Here is a 20,023-nt window from a genome sequence, read left to right on the forward strand (position 1 = left end):
AAGCAGCAGCCTGTGTTCTCTCTCCAAAGGGGTCATGTCCTGGTTGGCAACTAAGGAGGACAGGCGTGGTTTGGAGTACGTTGTCTGATGCAGTCAAACAGAATTACAATGTCTGCCTTTCTCGAGCTATCAGGATACAAGTGCATAAAGAATTGTTTGGAATAATACCCTAATCTGCTTTTCCTGCTTGTATTTAGTAAGCTGATAAAGCTCGAGCAATGCCAGTAAATGCCTCTTGCAGAATTTACATATAACCCTCAGTTGGGTGTCACTGATAAAGGATGAATATTGCTGCAGATAGGATTTCACAAGGCAAAGTGAACCACCACAGGAGCTTGCTGTTGAAAGGAGCAGCACTTCTCCCCCTGCCTTCAAACACCAGAATAACCCAACCGACCAAAACCAAACAAAAACAAGTTGGAAAGAAAAAATAAAAAAGGAAATAGTGAGGCTTCTTATTCCCCCCCACCGGTGGTAGTGAGCTGTTAGGTTGACTGACCAGCCTGTGGAGCTGCAGGCACTTGCTGAAACGTGTGAGGGTGAGCCTGCATTATACCTCAGATAGCTGGCAATTTGCAGACTTCTAAACCTGTTTTCTGAAGAGATTTCCCCCCTCTCCCCATTAAGCTTGCTGATTGGAGCTGGCATGACTGAAAACTACCGTGTTTGCTGATAAGGAAAAGGTCATACAGGTTCTTAACTCTGTAACGTCAGGGTCACGAGAGAGAATGCAGTCTTTGAGCGTTGTTGGATACCTACCTGCCTCTGAGTGGCCTTAAGTGTTTCCTAAAAATGGAGATAAAAATGCTGTTCTCAAAGTAAATGAATACAGAGAGAGAGAGAGGAATGTTTCAGGCTATATCTGAGCTGGATTTCTAAAATCTGCAGCATGAGTCAGTTTGCATTTAGTAATTTACAATGACTGGAAAGAAATCTCTCTAATTTGTTGATCTTACATTTCAGTAAATCTTAAATTGTCGAGGAAGCTGCAGAGAGGTGGTGGGAAAAACGAGTGGGTCAATAATGTGAAAAATGTGCAGGTTCATTTCAAAGACTAGAAGCCAGTTGCACTTACTTGAGAGACTAGATTATTTTTATTGATCAAAAATTATCTCATGTCAATTTATATGATTTTTCTGGGGTAGGAGAGAAGGTCTTGTCAGATGAATTTGCTGTAAGCTTTTTCATTTCTTGTTAAGATTAAAGCTTTGTTTTGTAATTATATTGATAAAATACACTCTTTTATAATACATTTGATTTAGAATGGCTTGCTGTATTGATTAACAAATTAAAGTGATACAAAATCAATAGGAACACGTACTAAAAGGATTAAGGACAGGATAACTGAAAAATCCAATGTAGTTGTTAATGGAGAGTCAGAATCTACTAGCTCTGTCTTTTTCTTGGGTAAGTACTCTTCTGTATGTGCCAGTGATCAGGAAGAAATATGGAAACAGTCAAGTTTTTCAGAGGATGCGAAGACCGCTGGGTGGAGTTGCAAATGTCGGATCAGTTGCTACAATGATATCCAAGATTGACCAGTCTTTCTGGGAAACAAACCAGGTATTTTCATTTAGCCACAATAGTGCCTGCTAAACATATAGTGGAAGACATGTAGATTCCACTCTTGGAAGAGCCTGTGCTCTGAGTCGTGTGGACTCTAAATATGAATCGAGTTGTGATAAATTAATTTGGGAATGTTTAGACTGGTATACCACCACTTAGGTTGGTAATAGGAGATTTGTAGTATTAGAAAAGTTGCTAGCAAAATGAAAGATGCTTCTGAGAAGAGTTTTGATGTGTTCAGAGTTTGATAAGCTTATTAAACTGAATTTAAAATTCAGAATATTTGATTAACCCAAGTTAGAGCAAGTGACTTGCTCACAATAAGTGAGGAGACTTCAGTTTAAGGAAGCCTCATTAACCAGCCGAAGGTGTATGACAAGACCCAGTTGCTGGAAGCTGATTCTGGGTGATTTTAGTCTTGACACATGCCTTGTATTTATAAAAAAGGGACCTCAAGTTTGTAGCTGAAGCTAAGAAAACAGAGCTCCATCTCTTGGAGTGTTTTACAGAGGGTACACTGTCATTCATGTATTCCTATCACCTGGAAGTTGAGGCCTAAGTTACACAGGAGAGCTTAACGTCACAAAAATGTTGTGCTCATCTCCAAGATGCTTTACAAGTCAAAGCCTTCAATCCACCCTCTTACCTCCTTCAGAACCCTGTCTACCCCCTCACCTGGAGTTGTTTATAAGTAAGTGCTGATCTGGCTAAATGACACTAATCATATATGGGCAATTTCATTGCAAGTTTATCCTCAGCATGCATCAACTTTCATGAATAGAAACCTGCAGCAGAGATAAGAGCTGTAGAGAACAGAATTGATGTGTGCTTAAATATTTCGTGGTTTTGAGATTTCCAAAACCTGCCTCTTTGTTGCAGAAAAGATGTCTGAGTCAGATTGTGTATTTGTGTGCGTGTGCATACCTGTAACTTCATTTGGAGTGTCTCCTCCTTAACACCTGACATTAAATATTTTTGTTATACTAGTATTAGCTGGTACTATATTTTTTTTAAATGCCGTTTCTGCTTCCAGTGCAGAATCTATTGAGTTTTCACATTCGCAAATTCCAGACTCTGCCATCTTTAAGCCCATCTCAGTTCTCTCTGTAAAATGTATATACCTGTTGTTTGCAATACAGACCAAAAGACTTCAGGTTTTAATTCTTTGCCTTTTATTAATCTAAGATGGACTGTTAACATTAATACAGTGTTTGGTTCTAGAAGTGCAAACTGTGCCAGGCCTATATGGGAATAGAAATACAAATCCCACCCCCAGTGAATCATAATTTCTTTCAATTGAGTGGGCTTGCAGTCATTTTTAACACTAAATGGCATGTTTCACTTGCTCAGTGGTTGTACCCTGTTAAAGCTTTGTGTGTTTCCCTGGTCATTTTAATGCCACCAGCTCAGCTGTTCCTTTGAAGTGTTCCTGATTAGTCTGAAAAGAAATTTGGAAGGGAATGCAGAAAGGGTAGAGAAGGAAAACTCAAACTACTTAAACAAATGAGCAGCTTTCAGGATTGATGGATGAAGGATAGTTCCCACAGGTGAAGTAACAGGTGAAGTTCACAGCTTTCCAGTGTTTTATGTATGTTGATGGATGAATAAAATGTATAGCTAACTTCCAGGATACACATTAAACTATTTCTGTTTGCTTATTTCCCTTTTACACATAAATGCCTAATCTTATATAAGACAGGTAGCATAACAGTGGCCTCTCGTATGTTTACAAGCTGGATGTTCCTGGGTGAGCTTGCCTTTATCTTCTTGAAAAAGAGATCTCTTGTAGATAGAGGGTTAAACAAGGTACAAGGACAGGTGTTCTGAAAAGTCAGCACAAACAGAATTGACTGATACTGAGTCTATTTCTATTAACAGCCTACTCTTTGGAAAGAAATAAGCATCATGTTGTTATTTTTATATTTAGCCAGATTTCCTAAGGAAAGAGAGGCTTGTGTCATTTCTGTCCAACTGTTTCGTTCAGCTCTCCCTCAAGGAATTGGCCAATTGGAACCAAATTAAACAAACGATATTTCAACGATACCAAGCTCCTGTAGCTCTCATGAAAGTGATGAAAAAGTCAGAGAGAGGATCCTAAGTATGGTAGGATAAGCGCTCTTACCACTCCAGGTGCAAAATCTTTCATACTGTGATTTCTCATGGAAATACCTGCTATATTTTTGTGCTCAACAGTAGTCAAAAAACAAATTGAATGCCAGGACTTCACCAGGAAAAGAACAAAGTGCAGAGCAAAATTAGAAAAAATAGTGTTGTGTCATGGTCTGTTGATGCTATGTTGTTCTGGGTAGCTCTTCTCCCCCTACATGAAAAAAATGCAGAAAGCAGCATTGGGGATCGTTGTGAGGAGGCCATTTCCACTTTTATAGATGTCTGTGTAGGCTAGAGATTGTCAGCTTTGTGCAAGAACTAGGGGAATGGAGTAATGCTGCAGAAGAAGACATTAAAAAAATAACAGAGGAAGGTCTTCAGTGTGCGCTTAAGCTGTGGGACTCATTGCTGCAGGATGGCTCCTAAAAGTTTACGTGGTCTCAAAGGAATGTTGAAAAGGTTCATGGGGGAGAAAAATCCCTTGAGGGTTGCTTAGTGTTGATAAACATTCACTGCCCCAATGAGTCTGAATTGTAATCTGTGGGAGAAAGAAAGCTGGGTTGGGAGGAAGATGTCTTATGTGCCTTCTGTGTTTTTGCACTTTCACCTAAGTATGAGCTTTTTGCGACAGACCGAGTAGCAGGGAGATGTCCTGTGCATGGCGATGTTGAAGACAAAGCACAGAGTGCAGTCCTTAACTGTTCCGATGTCTGCTCAGCCGACCAGCAAGTAGGTATGTACATATGGCCAGTCAGCCCCCTGCAGCTTCAGGTGAGCCCCTGGCCTTCTACCCCTGGGTTAGCCCATGGGGACATGGTGAAAGGCCACGGGAAGCAGCCAGGAGCAGAAGCGTGTGCTTGGGCGTAGGCAGGAGCAGTGAGCTACACGTGCAGGACACAGGAAGGAGGGCGATGAGCAGAAGATGGGATACGTGCTTGTAGGTAAGGAATGCGGTTCGTTGCTTACAAGTCTTATGCTCTCTCTTGCCTGTCAGTCGCAGGAGAGCTGTATCTGTAGACGGGGACTTAGCAAGCTGAGACAGAAAGAATACAATTAAAACTGGAAATACTAAGAAGTACTTAAGAGAGCCGCCATCTCGTGGAGGACCTGTAACTTGACCTGCAGGAGTTGTATTTATCTCTCTTCTCTCTTTCTGCTGCGTTTTCTTGATTACGATTTACAAGATGACAGGCGTTTTCTGAGTGGTGTAGTGTTTCTTAAACTTCAGTACCTTGCAGCAGAAGAGAAAAGCTATTTCCTTTGCAGACATTGCCTCCTGTTCTGTAAATAACAGATATTCATTTTGCATGCTGAGTGGCTGCTGAACTTCGGAGCATATCCATGCTTTTATTTTCCTGTATTAATCAGGGCAAAATGGATGTGCTTTTTAGTAGATGTTTCCTTTACAGGATGCCATAATTGGTGTTTCACTTGCTGAGTGTTTAAACTGTAGCCAAAATGAAGCAGATACAACCTCTTTCTCATGGCCAGCTGTGCAAGTTGCTATGGGAACTCGGTGGGGACTATCTGCAGATTACTGCTCTGGGGACCACACCTGGCTTATTTGCATTCAATTTAAGTTGGGGAAAATTCAAAAGAAGAAAAGAGGAGTGTAGGCTAGCCAGTAGGCAGGCAGAAAGGGCTTGTCATTTTGAGACTGACACTTTGGACAGCAAAGCTGCTCTTATTCGTGGTTCTTGCAGACTCATGCAGGGTTCTGAATTTCGAAGCCATTCGTGTGTTTTGTTGTGAGGCTTGTTGGAAATGTAATGGCACACGGGCCTTTTGGTGTTATTGCCTCTAACTTAGTTAAATCTCAGTGAATTTGCAAACTTTCTTTGCATGTGTAATGAATAATTTCTCAGTGACAGTGAGGGATTGGGAAGGCAAAATGCAATACAGGTCATTCTTTTAAGCTGGCATGTTAGTTCAGGTCAGTGCGATATTAAAATGTCAGTGTAATATCATGTTGCTGGAGAGCTTAGCCTGACTTTTTTTTCCCTGAACACTGAAATCGCTCTTCTCCCAGCGATGACTGTGACGACTTCCTAAAAAGGCTGCGGAACAATTTTCATTCAAGTCAGCAGCAGTGGTCAGCTAGCAGCTTTCAGGCTGTTTGTAGCTGGATTTCTGTGGATTATGACGTCCTGGCACATAAGTACTTTGCTTCTTTCTTGTTCATTCTTGCTACATCAACTTGCCTCTTGACCAAGAGCGGACAAAGTGATTAAAACAGCACTGTATGCTGACGTGCTCTTTGTGCTATTTCCTCTGCTGGTTTCAGTTTTCACCTGCTCTTGTTTTCGTACCACAGAGCTGGCAGACTGCCTTGGTACCTTGCTGCAGGAATGCCTTACTGGAGCATGTAAACTGTTTGAAGAACAGCGGCCTTGGAAGCTTTGAGAAATCTGGGAGAACCTCAATGCTTAAAAATAAATTAATAATAAAAATCTGAGGGTTAATGGGTGGCTGCCTGCCTGTAAATGGTCTGTTCTTAGATCAGGTGACATCAGCATAGATCAGATCACTTCCATTGTCCCTTGAAGATTCAGGTTTTCAGCCTGTACTGATGCTGTAGATAGTTAATTAGTATCTTTCAAAATTCGTCAAAGCAATTTCTTGAATTTGGGGTTTAGCATTCTAAGCAAAGTCTAGCTACAAAGTCTTGCTGGTGTAATTGTAGATGTTACTCTGCTTCTTTCTCTTAGTTACCCGTCAGCGCTCCCCATTTTCTCAACTTTTAAACCTTTTAGTTCAAACGTTTTCTGCAACACTTCTGATGGAAACAAATGATTAAGTAGTTAAGTCTTAGTGTACTAATCGAGTTTCTGTTTTTGAGCATGGAAGTGGTGTATGTGGGGAGACCAGAAATCAAGAACATGTACTGAAGAGTGGAATTGGAAGGGTGCGTGCATGTGTGAGTACACTAATGGGTTGAGTTGTCAGCATTAGGGCTGAGAGTCAGTGTCCCAAAGAGGAAATGTTAGCTTTTTTTAGTTGTGAGATGTTGATTTCTTACGTTTGTCATGTAAGTTGTGTGATAAAGCTTGTAAACCAAAAATGTAACATACAAGTGGATTTAAGCTGTGGCCAGTGAAAGTTTTAAGCTAATACTGCTGCTGCTGCAGCAGTCCTGCCTGATCCCTGGTTGTTTGTTCCTGCCTCCATGCTGCCTTTGCACTTCACCAGGGTAAACATTTCTCCCCACGGATTAAGAAGCTGAGCTGGGTTAGTGTTTTCTCCTTATGGTTGGATTAGTTTTAACACAGATCAATTCTCTTGTGTAGTTCCCTGCATGGCAGCACGAGCGAGGAGGCAGCAGAGCAGTGGGGATGAGAGGGGCTGCAGCTGCTTCTGCTGACTCAGCACTCGTGTCCCATAACCCTATATAGTGCCTGCCGACATTTACACGAGATCCTAAATTTAGTGTCCTATTCTTAATTTTTGGTGCTTGTATGGAGTGTATTTTTATTGAGGAAAAAATGAATCTTTTGGGTATCAATGTTTAAGTTTTGTTGTTGTTTCTTTTGACTTAATTTTTTTCAGTTGACTTTTTACCCTGTAATTTGGGACTAGATCATGAATTTCTTTGGAGAGGATTTTGTATCTGTCAATGAATGATTCTAATCAAAACCAGGTTACAGAAACTGGGACAGTTAAGAAAAGTTTTTCTGCTACAGTTTGCTCTAGAAATAAATACCCCCTTCCTCTCTTCAGTTGTGTCCGTGTGCATGTAAAGAAAACGTGCATGTCTTCCCAGCAAATCCTCTGCAAACGCAGCCAGAGGTGGTAGTGCTACTGCATGCCCTGCAGCATTACTGCTAGTAAAACTGTTCTTGTGGTTATTTCCTGGAAAAGCTAATCAATGCCTTATCTGCTTTAGCATAGCTGCTAAAACTGGCAAAACTGTACCTGTGAATGTTTCCTGGAAGAGCTGATGTAGATAATACTCTGTATGTGTAGTTATGTTGAGGTTTTCGCTTTCTACTGTTCCTAAAATATAAATTAAAGACCCAGGTGCCTGGGAAATTTTTTTTGATGGATAGCAAATTGAATCTTATGCTACCTCTGACCAGCCAAAATGATAGATGCTCAGTAGGTTTGCGGGTGGATGGAATCAGTGTCTGCAGTGTGAATAGCTCTGTTGCTTCCTTTGGACCTTGCATCTTGCAGGTTTTTGTTGAATTTGTAAGATACAAAGCAACTTGTCTGCAATTTGGCCTTTTCCTCTTTAAGATCAAATAATTTAAGCTTCAGAAAGTAGCATTCTCATGACATATCTTGTAGTTCCTACTACAGGTGTTAATAGTGTCTGGATTAGTGTGTTGAGGGCACTAAGGCAATATCCTGCTTCAGATTTGAGATAACTATTAAGGAAAAGAGAGCAAAAGCAGCTTCTGCAAAAGATGGTAATAACGGTGGTGCAACTTCAGTTCATACCATGATCTGCAGAGATTTTGCATGGGCTTTTTTCTATTAATTTGTTTGGCAAACACTCCGAATGCTAACTAGAGCTAAATACCACCTCTGCAGCTGATCTTGATGTATCCGCTTGGCTCCAGCAGCAATCATAAGAAACTTAAACTGGTGACTTTGATTTATGTATTTTGAGAGTGAACTGTAGTGTATTTAATGACAGGTAGTGTGGAGGCTCTGGGATTTGAATTGAGCTGAATTGTATGGTTAAGTTATATATTGAATTAGTCTATTCTTTGTAGAGCCCCTATTCATCAAGCTACACTAGTAATTGCTACTTTATCAAAGCGGAGAACAGAGAAACAGCATGTTTGTATAATGCATTATATTTTGATTTACAGGTGAGTTTAAAAATAATGTGTTTCAGTTCTAAGTGCCTGTCCCTGCTATGTGTGGGCATGGGGAGGCAAATGTAATGCTTTTGGAATGCGCATGCAGTGATATTTCAGAAATGTAACAGGTCAGAGGACTGCTAAGACAAATATTACAGTTCAGTAGTTGGGCTTAGCATAAGCAGTGTTCGTACAGTGCCAGACAAATCAATTGTGTTGTGATTTACGTATTCCAGTATTTTACTCAAATGCTTGTATTTTTTTAATGTGTATTGGCATAACATTTGATATTGTGAATTGTTACGCTGTCTTCCTTGCTTGGGGTGTAGGAGGGGTGCAGGGCAGAATAGTAAGGGTGCCCTGACACAGCATGAGCTGTGTTTACATTGTCCATTCAAACACATGCACAGTGGTTTCAGCAGCCACTGCACGTGTGGCAGATGCATTCCCATAAATGTCATCCCAGCACGTGGCTAGTGTAGAAACGACCACTGTGGGGTGTGGTCTGGAAGCTGTTGTGATCCCCAGGAGATACGTGAGCATGGGCTGGCTTTCCCAGCAAGGTAAGCCAAGTCACCCCGCTCCTCACACTGCCAGGGTGGGAGTGCTCCAGGTTCTCCAGATTGCACAAGCTGCAGCATCCATCCCGTAAAACCATGCAAGCTTTCAAAAGCATGCAAGGCTGTTATTTTTCCTTAGTTTCAGTACTGCTGTTATGCACATCTGTGCGCTTGGATTGTTTCCTTTTTTTATTCATTAAATTTGTTTTACGTAGTTTTACGGATAGTGTTCTTCAGCCCTCCCTTGTGTTTTGTTCATGTAACTTCACATCAGTCTTCATTTCAGTCTTCCTCTACTTGGCGTCCTGTAGTACTTTTCTGAAAAGCAATGTAGGGTGTGAAAATCTTGTAAATGTAATGAAATAATAAAAATGTTCACTAGTTAAACAATGTGCACCTGCTCTGGGTGTTTTAATATTTGTCAGTGTGAAGTATTTCAAATTGGACAAAACAGGAATTTTAAAGGAAGGCGAGACCTACATATATGTGAGTAAAAACTCAAACAGGTGTCTCCCTTCAAATATTTACATTTAGAAAATGGTTTGACAGACTTTAAAGATTCCTGCATAACTTTGGAATGCTACTTTCCATGTGCAAGTGTAGTAGAGGAATGAACATCAGTTTTAATATTATGGATCCACACCAAGTGTGGCAGAATCAAAGCATGATTTGCTCATTTTCATGCTATTTTTAGTTAAATTAAGAGTATCTTCCTGCAACTATTCAAAAGTGCAACTGTGCAACAGTTCTATGGCAAATGCAGCGTGTGCTGGTTAAATAACACAAATTTGTTCTCAAATGTGTGATAGGGCACGCTTTTTTTTTGAATTAAGATCCTGGAGCCAGTGGTTATGATGTAGTGCTCAGTATAAAAATAAATAAAACTGTCTGAAGCCGTTATGTGATAGTGATGAAAACCTTGAAAGCATGATATGAGTGAAACATGAGTTCTTAAATCAGAAAACGCGAAGATCTAATGTTTGCTGTTCTTCAAAATGTTCCATGATTTTGAAGAAAATGTTATGACTTGTGGATCGAAGGTGTGGTTTTGAACACAAAGGGTTGTCTGTACTACGGAGTTATTAAACTTGCACTGAATTTATATCCTTTGCTTCTGAAAAGAAAACAATCAGAATGAAAGAGAAACTTGTATGTAAATATTATATGGATCCTTTTTGTAAGCTATGGCTTAAGAGGAGGGCGACACTGTTCAGATGATGCACTGGGATGATAGTATTAGACATGGGTTTCAAATAAGGCATAGTTTGATTGCGAAAGCTATAATACTGTGACTTTTGAATAAGAGTGTTTAATTTCTCTCTTCCGCCTCTATGACTATTCCCCCTGTTTTTTTCCCCTCCCCATATGGTGGTACTGTACTGTGAGTTTCTCATGACCACAGTTATCATAAAAATGACTTAAACCATTATAGCTACTATCATCTGAGGACAAAAATAAGTGAGATTTTTAAACGCACAAATGAAACCCTTTATATTAATGTGTCAGGTGCTTACGAATGTCTGCTGTCCTGCACTGATAAGATGAATTAGCATTTATGGTTTGCTGTCTCTGTACTTAATCGTCTTCAAAAAAGGTATGCAAGAGAATTATGAAAGACACTTTGCAATGGAAAGTTTGAAAGGATAGTTATGATTTGAGTTTGAGAGAGAGAAGCCAAATTAGATGTAGACTGAAATTCCAGTTCATAGTAATTGTATAATGACCTGTAATTCTAAAACAGGCCAATTTTATTAGACTTTTCCAGAAAACTGCTCTTTGGCTTTCAGAGCAAACAGCACTTTTCAGATAAAATCAATTTTGTTAGCCAAAGTCAAAGGTGGTGGCTAAAATTAGAGCTTGGTTTGCAGCTCTAACTATGAACAGGCTTCTGTCTGTCTGTCTGTAATTACCCTAAGAGGATTGTGCCAACTTTAATCACAGTTTATTTTTGAAGTACGTGATTTTTTATTTTTTTTAATAGCACATTGGAGTTGTTTGAAACTTTTATTAGGTTTTATTTAGTTTGTGGAATGGAGACTTGGAAATGTCTTGAGTTAAAATGTAGTAGCTCTGTGTAATGTCAGTCTAGAGGTAGCTGTATCTACTGGTCTTGGCTGGCAGGACACACAGAAGGCAGCCATGCTCCATGTGTATCCACTGTGTGTTGGAGTGCTAAGTCATGCACCATTGTGAAAGCTTTTGTTACCAGTCTTCTTCAGTGGTTCTTCATAATAAAATACACTAGACACTGATGCAGTAATGAAGGCAGAATGCTAATATGTTGTGATTAATACCATGTTTTGTTCCAAGTACACTGTACAACAGTGTAATAATGTGCTGTTGGTTTATTGGGTAATCTTGCCATGTTCTATCAGAAATCATGTTGGGAAGTTTACAAAGGTCACGCTTGTCACAGAGCTGCCTAGTGGCAGAAATTTCCTAGCTGTCATTGGGAGCATGTAATAAATGACATTTTACTAATATATGGAAGCATGCCTATATAAAAATGGAGGTGCCTTTTCTCCATAACTGTGTTACAGTGAAAGAATGTTGTAATAGCTTTGCCTTTTATCCCTTTAATTCTGCATTGTTTCTGTAGCCCCCCTGCCTTCCCCCCCAAAAAACAACACCCCAAACCTGAAGATAGGGGTTTAAATATCCTTATCCCCCAGTTTGTAACAACTTTCCCTATTTATATCATTTATTTATAATATGTTACCTTGGGGAATAATTTTGTGGAATTTACAGTTACAGTGAATTGGGCGTAATAAATGGAAGAAGCAGGAGGAGGAATAAAAGAAAAAATGCAAAAGCAGGTCTAACCAAGAGCTGCATAAGCTGCAGTGGGAAATGAGATACCCTTTCCAAAAAGTAAGGTATAAAGTATGAAGTACAATCATTAGGACTCTGTAAATAAAGTGACAAATTGGTGGTGACAGTGAAGCAAAAACACTTAAAGTGGGAAGGTATGGAAGATGCACAGAAAGCGAAGAGAAGAAGAGAATAGGGTAGAAAGTCTGCTGAAGCCTTTCTGCAGTGTTTTGATTGAAGAATATCTGCGTTTGCCATACCTGACTCCATCAGTGGCTTTAGTTCTTTTGCTTTTATGAAAAAATACAAACAGAACTGGGGGCAGGGAGGAATCATGAATATCACAATTGTAGAATTGCTTGAAGAGCACGGGAAATGGAGACGGTTTTTCTTCTCCACAGATGATCGCAAGGTGTGCACCATTCTCTTTCTGGAGGTACCTTTGGAGGAAAAGTGAAGCTTTTTGTGCATAACCAGTGACGGTATTTTGCTTAAATGCAGGTACCACAGGTGTGACTTTGGTTCAAGGTATTAAGTAACTTTTAATGTAAGAGTTCACCACAGAACAATAGTCAATGACATGGCAGAACCTAAACAGAAAATTAAATAAGCATGCTCTGCCATTGGTTTTGAGGCCAGGTGATCCACACTGTTCTTCCCCGAGCACTTTTCTACTTAGGTCTTCAGGCCTCCTTCCGAGGCCTATCAGATAAGTTGTTGGAGTAGTGTGGCCTAGATGGAACAACAGGTTTCTTTGGCCAAAAATTCAGAATTTACCTAAAATGCAAGATAATCTTGTGAAGAATGAAGTGGTCACTGGAAGTACTGGTTTTTTTTTTTTGGGTCAAGTTTAGTTTGAATATTCAAAGTATGTGGCTTTATTTCAATTAGCAGGTCAACGGGAGTTACATTGAAATGTGCGTGTGTTTGTCTGAGGGGGTATGTTAAGGAATATCGGTCAGCACAATCAGGAGCGGGACAAAAAACCTGGTCGTCTTTTCCTTGTTAGCTGTCAGCACACCGTTGGTAGCGTGGTTGCTGACCTGCACAAGGATATGCCAGGGCACTTGCCAGCCCTACTTGGGGCACATCCTTCCCTGGCCTTTGCCCACTGTTTTACTGTCGTGCTGTTAGCCACACGCCGCGTGTCACTACACACATGCCTGCCTTTAACGGTCGCTTCCTGCACTCGCACGCTTCTGGTGCTGCACCTGTGTGGGACCAACTCCTCCTGTTCGAGGGGGGTCCCGGGGACGGCACTGCTGACCTCTTGCTGGCTGCCTGGGCTCAGCCAGTGCTTGAGCTGGCACCTGCTCTGTCCAGTGTCACTGTTCGTGTCCCGGCTCCTCCGATGAAGCAAGCGGATTATCTCGCAGCGTGATCCAAAAGCATGTGTGGATGAACGTGGTTTAGTGAAGGTCTGTGAACAGCGATGCGCCTCAGAGGTCTTGATGGGACACATGACTCTGTAGAAAACAGAGTTGGAAACCAGGTATTAGGAAGACCTGTTTTGTACACGCAATTGTTTCCCTGTGGTTGGGAACATGTTCCCTTCTTGCAACCTTTTTCAAGTGTAGATCACTCATGTTAAATATATAGTGGGGAACATCTTCTGTTAAGTAGAGATATGAACCTGAACAGAAGAAGAGGTCAAGCATGGAAATAAATTCCAGTCAGTAGCAGATGACTGAGAAGTCCCTTTTCTCTCGCACTCTCTTGTTTGGAGAGGCGGTGCTTGAATTCACTTCAGAAATGAGGAGAAGAAAAGTACAGCTAGCTTAAAAAAAAAAAAATCTTTAAATTCACATTAACATCTGGCCCAACACTGTAGTCACTAGCACTGATCATCACACTTCTTTTCCTGATCAGAACATGGCATACTATATGTTGGGATGTCCACATTACGCTTTGATGTAAATGTTCTTGCTGTTTTGGACACTTGTATTTGAATGGTAATCAAACTATTTGCAATGGTTCAATGTAGCATTAGAGTTCTTTGGTACATTTAATTCTGTGGAGCGCTTCTGGAAAAGAGGATCGACTCCTCCGTAGACCGAAGCCTCTTCCCTATTTCCCAGTCCTTCAGCGTATTATGGGCACAGCAGCAAGTGTGCTCTGATTATCGTTGGGTGGTTCAAAGCTGCAAGTCTGGTGTAAAATGTCCCTTTCAAAAATTGTAGCTCCACAGTAAGCTTTGTTTAGCTATATTGTGTTTGCTTGGGGAAGGGATTAATAATAGCTTTTTTTTTCTTCCTTGGAAGTCATTGGAAAGCAAAAAACTAAATCTATTTTGATTTCACTTGGGATAGATTAGTGGGTGTCAAATGTTACACAATACTTGACATATCCACTGCTGTTAACTTGGCCGTTGCAAAGGGATTACCAGATAATGAATCACCAAGCTCTTTAGTCATTTAAAAAGAATTGTGCTGCTTCCTTGCCCTGGTGTTCCTCTTTCCTGCCCAGGACCTTCTTGTGACAGTCCGTGTTACGATGTGGAAAACGCCACACAGATGTGCAAGCACCAGTTTGACAGCTCTGTGTTCGGCTTCTACCTTGCTAATTGTTTTCATGGGATTATTTGGATTGTGTAGAAAGCTTTTTCCAAATCCCCTTTATTACTGAAGTTATTGTTGCCAGCAGGAATAAGATTAAAGGTGCTTAAGTCTGTAGAGTTGTTTCTAATTTGTACGTGTCATTTCAGTGGCATTTTAACAGAACTCTGTCTCTCTCCCCTCCCTGCTCCCCTGTGGTACTGTGCTCGAGTTAGGGCTGAGAAGCCAAGCTATTGGAAGAAATTTCATTTTGTTCCCTAATTATTATGCTGGCACTCAGGAGATAATTTTTCCCTTCATGCACTGCCAATTAATATGCAAATGAGCTGATAAATATTTATACCGTGATTTAAATTATGCAGGGAGCGCTTTCAGTGTACTCTGCAAATGAATTGTTCATGGACTTCAAAGTGCTGGCTGCTGTGCTAACGAGGGGAGATTTGCATAAGGCCCTAATCAGGCGCATACTGATTAAGCTTCATTATGGAAACTGCCAGCTGCAATCTTTGTTTCTATTTTATTACAAAAAGGGGAACTTTTCACGCTTCAGTCGCCTTGACAATGTCAGACACAGCTAGTAGGAGAGACTAAAACTCCACAGAGCAACTGAAGTTTCCCTGTTCAGTTGAAGATTGCTATGGTGTAACTGAAGTTGTATTTCTTCCCCCACCTCCCCACTCCCTTTCTTGTGCCGTTGAGAGCAGTAGTGTAGATTTGATAGAAATTGCCATTCTCCCTTTCCTTGGACTGTCTGAACCTGTAGAGGATACCACAGCAATGCTGGACTGCAGTGACTACGTTCTAGGTGGGTACCAGCTCAGCTCTTTCTTATAAGCGTTTAATATGGAAATAGAGGGTGTGAGGTTGACTATGCATAGAGGCTTAATCACATATGCAGAGAGTAGAGAAGGTGCTTGCAAGGCTGAAGCTCACCAGTGAATCGGCAGCAAGTAGCTGCATGATATGTATATATTGTATGTATCTATACCAGGGAAATGTGTTGTTTTTTTCCACTTTCCCTCGATCCAGGAGAATTCTTTTCCTCTGCACTGAAGCAATATGCTGCTAAGCTTGGGCTTGGATGATATTAATACAGACCTTTTGCTTTTCAGATTTCAATCTGAGAAGCATTTAGCCTTTAACAGACATTGAGACTTAAGACTTGACTTGCATATCTGTGTATCTTAAATTTCAGAGCATTAAAATAAGAAAGAGGGGGGTCTCAGTCTCAAAGAATTTACTAGCTGCAGTGAGGCATTCCCAACAGAATGTATGTTATATCTGTGTGTTTTTAATGTAATAGCAGGGTTCTTCAAGCGTAAGAGAAAATAAGGTGGAGTCCACAGTGGTTGCCATTGATACCGTTGCAAGCTGTGCCTAAGGTTACTGGGATAATGTATTTCCTGAGCTGAGATTCCATCAGGACTACAGAACAGGCATGCCATAATTTCTTCTAAATGTATTTTTAAGTTATTTTCAAAAAACTGATCATCCTAGTTTTTCAATAGATTTTGTTTTCAAGGCTCTTTCCGTGAAGTTCACTGTACAGATTTTTTAAATTGCATTACATATGTTCATAAATAGTACATTTTTTGGATGGTAAATTTTAAAGCAGACACCTGAATATTTGTTTCTGAACATGAAATGGTTTTCTGAAAATGAATTTCTACTCTAAATAAATCTACTCTAAACCTTCAGTTGAGTTCTCTGTGTGTGTTCACTCACATTGAACTTCGTTTTATTTCCATGTGCATCAGTGAAACATTTTTGCTGGCTGTGATGGAGTATTAGCCAGTTTCACTCTAATGGATGAAAGGATACAGTGAAATTCTGTGTCAGGATTTTGTTTTGCTAGGCATATACAGTTCCTAATACTCCACGTTGGTCCGGTGTCTGCTTCTTTCTACCGAATGCCTTCTGAAATGTTACTGAGGGTCTGAGAAAGCGTGGCTCAGCACTGCTAGCAGAGCAGCAGTACTGACTGGAATCACTCCTGAGAGTTTGATTTCAATCATGCACCTGCTGCTTTCGATCCTTCCTTCTGTGGAGTTTACTTTGAGATGATGTTGGCTAAGCTGTAGCCCAGGGCCTTTATTTGAAACCCAAGAAAGGTCTAAAGTAAGAAGAAAAGGTGAGGGCATTATGATTTCTTTTATATTTATGTATATTATATATAAATATATATACACACACATATATGTGTATATATATATATTAAAAATTAGCCCACTTCATTTCTTTATTCTTTTAACTTTAAAGCAGCAATGAGTATATATAAAGCAAATAATCTTTGTTGTTGTTGATGTAATAAATCTGTAGGTTTAGTATCCTGCAGAAATACGTCTTTTCTGCTGGTGGCAGTTCTGTGCTTCAGATGTATGCCATACCATTTGCAATGGAAATAGCGGCATTGTTCTTGATGCTTTACATGCAGAAGGCCCACAGACTGAACAACTAGCAGTCAGCTGGTGAAATAATGGATGCTATCCTTCGTTTGAACATGAGCAGTACTAGAAAGATGTTTCTTCATCTAACTTGCTGCTTTTTCACAATAACGGCTTTTGAGGTCTTTGTCAGGGATAAATCCTTACAATAAATTATTTGTCATTTATACACACTTTGGCTACTTGAGTAAACTTTATATGTATGTCTAGTACCAGCAAACACTGGAACCCCTTTTTTAAAGGATTTATTTTACACTGTAGCCTGGCAGAAAAACATGTCTCACCTTGTGGAAAGGGGCCTGTAAAATTCTGCCTTTGTCCTGAACCAACCTGCTTGTCATGCAGGAAGGTGTGTTGTGTGAGCATCTTTGTGCAGAGGGAAGAGTCAGTGCAGAGCTTGGCTTGGCTTCCTGCTCATGGGACAGACCTGTCCCCTTCCAAGTGCTGTTGGTTGATGCTACCATGGGTATCCTGCCTGGTGGCTGTAGTGCTTTGGTTTCTGCTACAAAGTAGTAGCATAGGGTGCCCTATGCTTTTCTTTTCCAAGAGCTTTACAAAGGTGTTCAGCGAGTGGATCCTATGTTGTTGAAAGGTGATTCCCCAGCCTGTGCTCTTCCCTTCTGTGATCAGTGTTATCATGAGCTCAGACTCTCCTGCTGTGGGCTTAAAAGAGATCTTACATCCAACAGCCCCATAAGTTAGCCTGCTTTCCACAGCAGGGTATATTGGGCTTTTAAGCTCATGTTCCTGCTGGATGAGCACTCTTCATGTTTGTGTCCAAAGAGAAGAGTCCTGTTCAAGTGTTCTGTGAACCCAAAAACATTTCAGTAGCCACCTGTGTGTCAAGGAACAAATTAATGCTATCAAATGAAAGTTGCCTGTAATAATTTTAAATAAGCATACTGTTACCACAACAATAAACTCAATTTAAGGTACACATAGCTACTAAATAAAAAACATAACTTATTTCTTTTACACTCAGATCCATCAGCAGGGAGTGGCACATCAGAGAATCACAGAATGGTTTGGGTTGGAAGGGACCTTAAAGAGACTGCTCAGTTCCAGTTCCCTGCCATGGGCAGGGACACCTCCCACCAGACCAGGTTGCTCAAAGCTCCATCTAAGCTGTCAACCAACATGAAAAAAGCTTATTTCCTGCGTAGTCAGTGGAACTGTATTCTCTGCTTCTGGAGTATGTATGATGCTATCCAAATGTGTAAAATGACAACGCAAGGAGCTGGGAAGTAGCAGATTCTGTACCTGCAGCCTTAGCAGAGCTCTGTTCTAGGCTGCAAACTTGTACCTTGAATGTGCTACTCAAAGGTTGTGAAAATCAGGGCAAAACTTCAGCCTTTTGCTGAAATGTGGGCCAGGAGCTTTCAGCTGGAATGGTTCTCCCCACTTGCTCCCCATTCCAAAAGGCAGTTTAATGCGTTTGCCTTTGTACTAAGAGTAACATTTAAAAAGGAGCATGTCTGAGGCCAGCTGAGGTATCAAGTATACACACAGCTGACATTTAAAAGATGTGATCCATAGCCCTAGGAACTCTCTAAGAAGAGCTGAGACTGGAGAGGCTGAAATAACTTGGGGCAGGTTCCTTTTCGTTATGATCCTCTGGGTTTTCTAGGCCCCACTTGGTTCCACTGCAGCAGTTGTTTACATGGAAAATTACATTAGGTTTAAAAATGCTCAAGTTTTTTAAGACTCCAATACTTACTGGAGTCTTTCCAAATGTAAGAGAGAAAAAGGTAGAAGATGTTACATGTTGCATTTCTAACTAGTTCCCCCATCTAGTTAACCAATATGCCCAGGCACGCTTCAATGTGACTCCTGTTTTCATTCAGACACTGCCCAAGTGTCTTCTGTTTGGTTCATACGTGTGTCCCTCCTCTGCCCTTGCCTCTGGCTCTGGTATCCCGAGGAGGGCACTGGCTTCCTCTGGGCAGCAGCAGGTGGTATTGTAGCACATGGCAATAGTCTGGCTTCTCATCTCCAACTCTCCTAGACTGCCGAGCAATGAAGAGTCTGGGCTTTCTTGGAAATACCTGGGGAAAGATACAGGAGTTTATGCTGTTACTGTATTCCTCTTCAGCCCACTGGTATTTTGGAAATCACTGCTTTGATGAAAGAGGTAACCTTTTTAAGCACCTAGCAAGAGAAATCTTGAGGTTAAAGACTTCATTTTGAGGTCATTTGATCTTGTATTTAACGGGTTATGGGAATGGAAGAATGTGCTTAAGGATTTGCTTATGCTTCATTTCATGAGCTAGTCTGTCTTGAGATTCTTTTTATAGATTTGGTTTGCAATAATGTGACACACTACGGTTGGTAGCTAGGAAAGGAGGGGGTGATAAGCTGTAGAGCTGATGCTGTACACAGAACATCTGTGTGGATTCCTGTGTATGGAAACTGTAGCCTCTGTCTGCCATCTGGAGAGGCCCTCTCTGTTGCCCTGTACTCAGCTGACAAGCTTTCAGGTCCAGAGCAGACTTTTCAATAGGTTCATCTAGAGGGAGAAGGAAGAGAAATATCTCATATTTGTAAGGTTTTTGCATGAATATATAGGGAATCTCAAATAATATTGGTGACATTCCTGTAAAATAAAAACGAAGAATTACATAAATGGTATCTATTTGATTATAATGACTGAATTTTCTTTTTCTTGTGGAGGGTTTAAGGAGAATGTAGGCCTTGGTGGTCAGACCTAGTGTTTTTGAATCTGTTTATAGTTTTCTTCCTTTTTAATTATTTTTCCTTCTTGCTTTTCAGTTCCACTGAACTTAAAATAAAGTTCTACCTATCCTTGGCTTCCAACATGCAGTCTTTTATTCCTTCAATTTCATGCTTTCTCCTATGTGAACAATGACACAAAATGTTGAAACAGTATTTGGAAGTTGCACTATTGTGTTCTGCTTCTGTTCGTTTCTTATTATAAAATAAGCTGAATTAGGGTAAACTACCTACCAAATCCCAGATGTTCTGTATGTCTCCTGGACAAGGAAGCATGGATAGGTTTGTGTGTGTTTTTTTTTTCTCCTGTTACTTCATCTTTGTTTCTATTTCAATGCAGACTCAAGAATGAACAATCCGTCAGAAACCAGTAAACCATCGATGGAGAGTGGAGATGGGAACACAGGTAAGAAATGCTGAATTGGTGCACAGATGTTTTC

At 40.6% G+C, this 20,023-nt stretch overlaps 1 protein-coding gene across 17 annotated transcripts in view; it reads left to right on the forward strand.

Moving 5' to 3' along the window:
- Nucleotides 1-20,023, forward strand: part of POU2F1 (POU class 2 homeobox 1) — a 118,868-nt gene that overhangs the window by 43,692 nt on the left and 55,153 nt on the right. For 9 of the 17 annotated variants that reach the window (XM_066990362.1, XM_066990369.1, XM_066990370.1 and 6 more), the window contains 2 exons: nucleotides 18,859-18,984; nucleotides 19,924-19,989. In XM_066990362.1, coding sequence (XP_066846463.1) covers nucleotides 18,859-18,984; nucleotides 19,924-19,989 — 192 coding nt within the window. Of the gene's footprint in view, nucleotides 1-4,306; nucleotides 4,409-14,823; nucleotides 15,215-18,858; nucleotides 18,985-19,923; nucleotides 19,990-20,023 lie in introns of those variants that run through there. The other 8 variants (XM_066990363.1, XM_066990366.1, XM_066990372.1 and 5 more) reach the window with 3 other exon arrangements.

This window comes from Anser cygnoides, chromosome 1 (assembly GCF_040182565.1).
Source record: "Anser cygnoides isolate HZ-2024a breed goose chromosome 1, Taihu_goose_T2T_genome, whole genome shotgun sequence".
Lineage (NCBI taxonomy): Eukaryota > Metazoa > Chordata > Aves > Anseriformes > Anatidae > Anser > Anser cygnoides.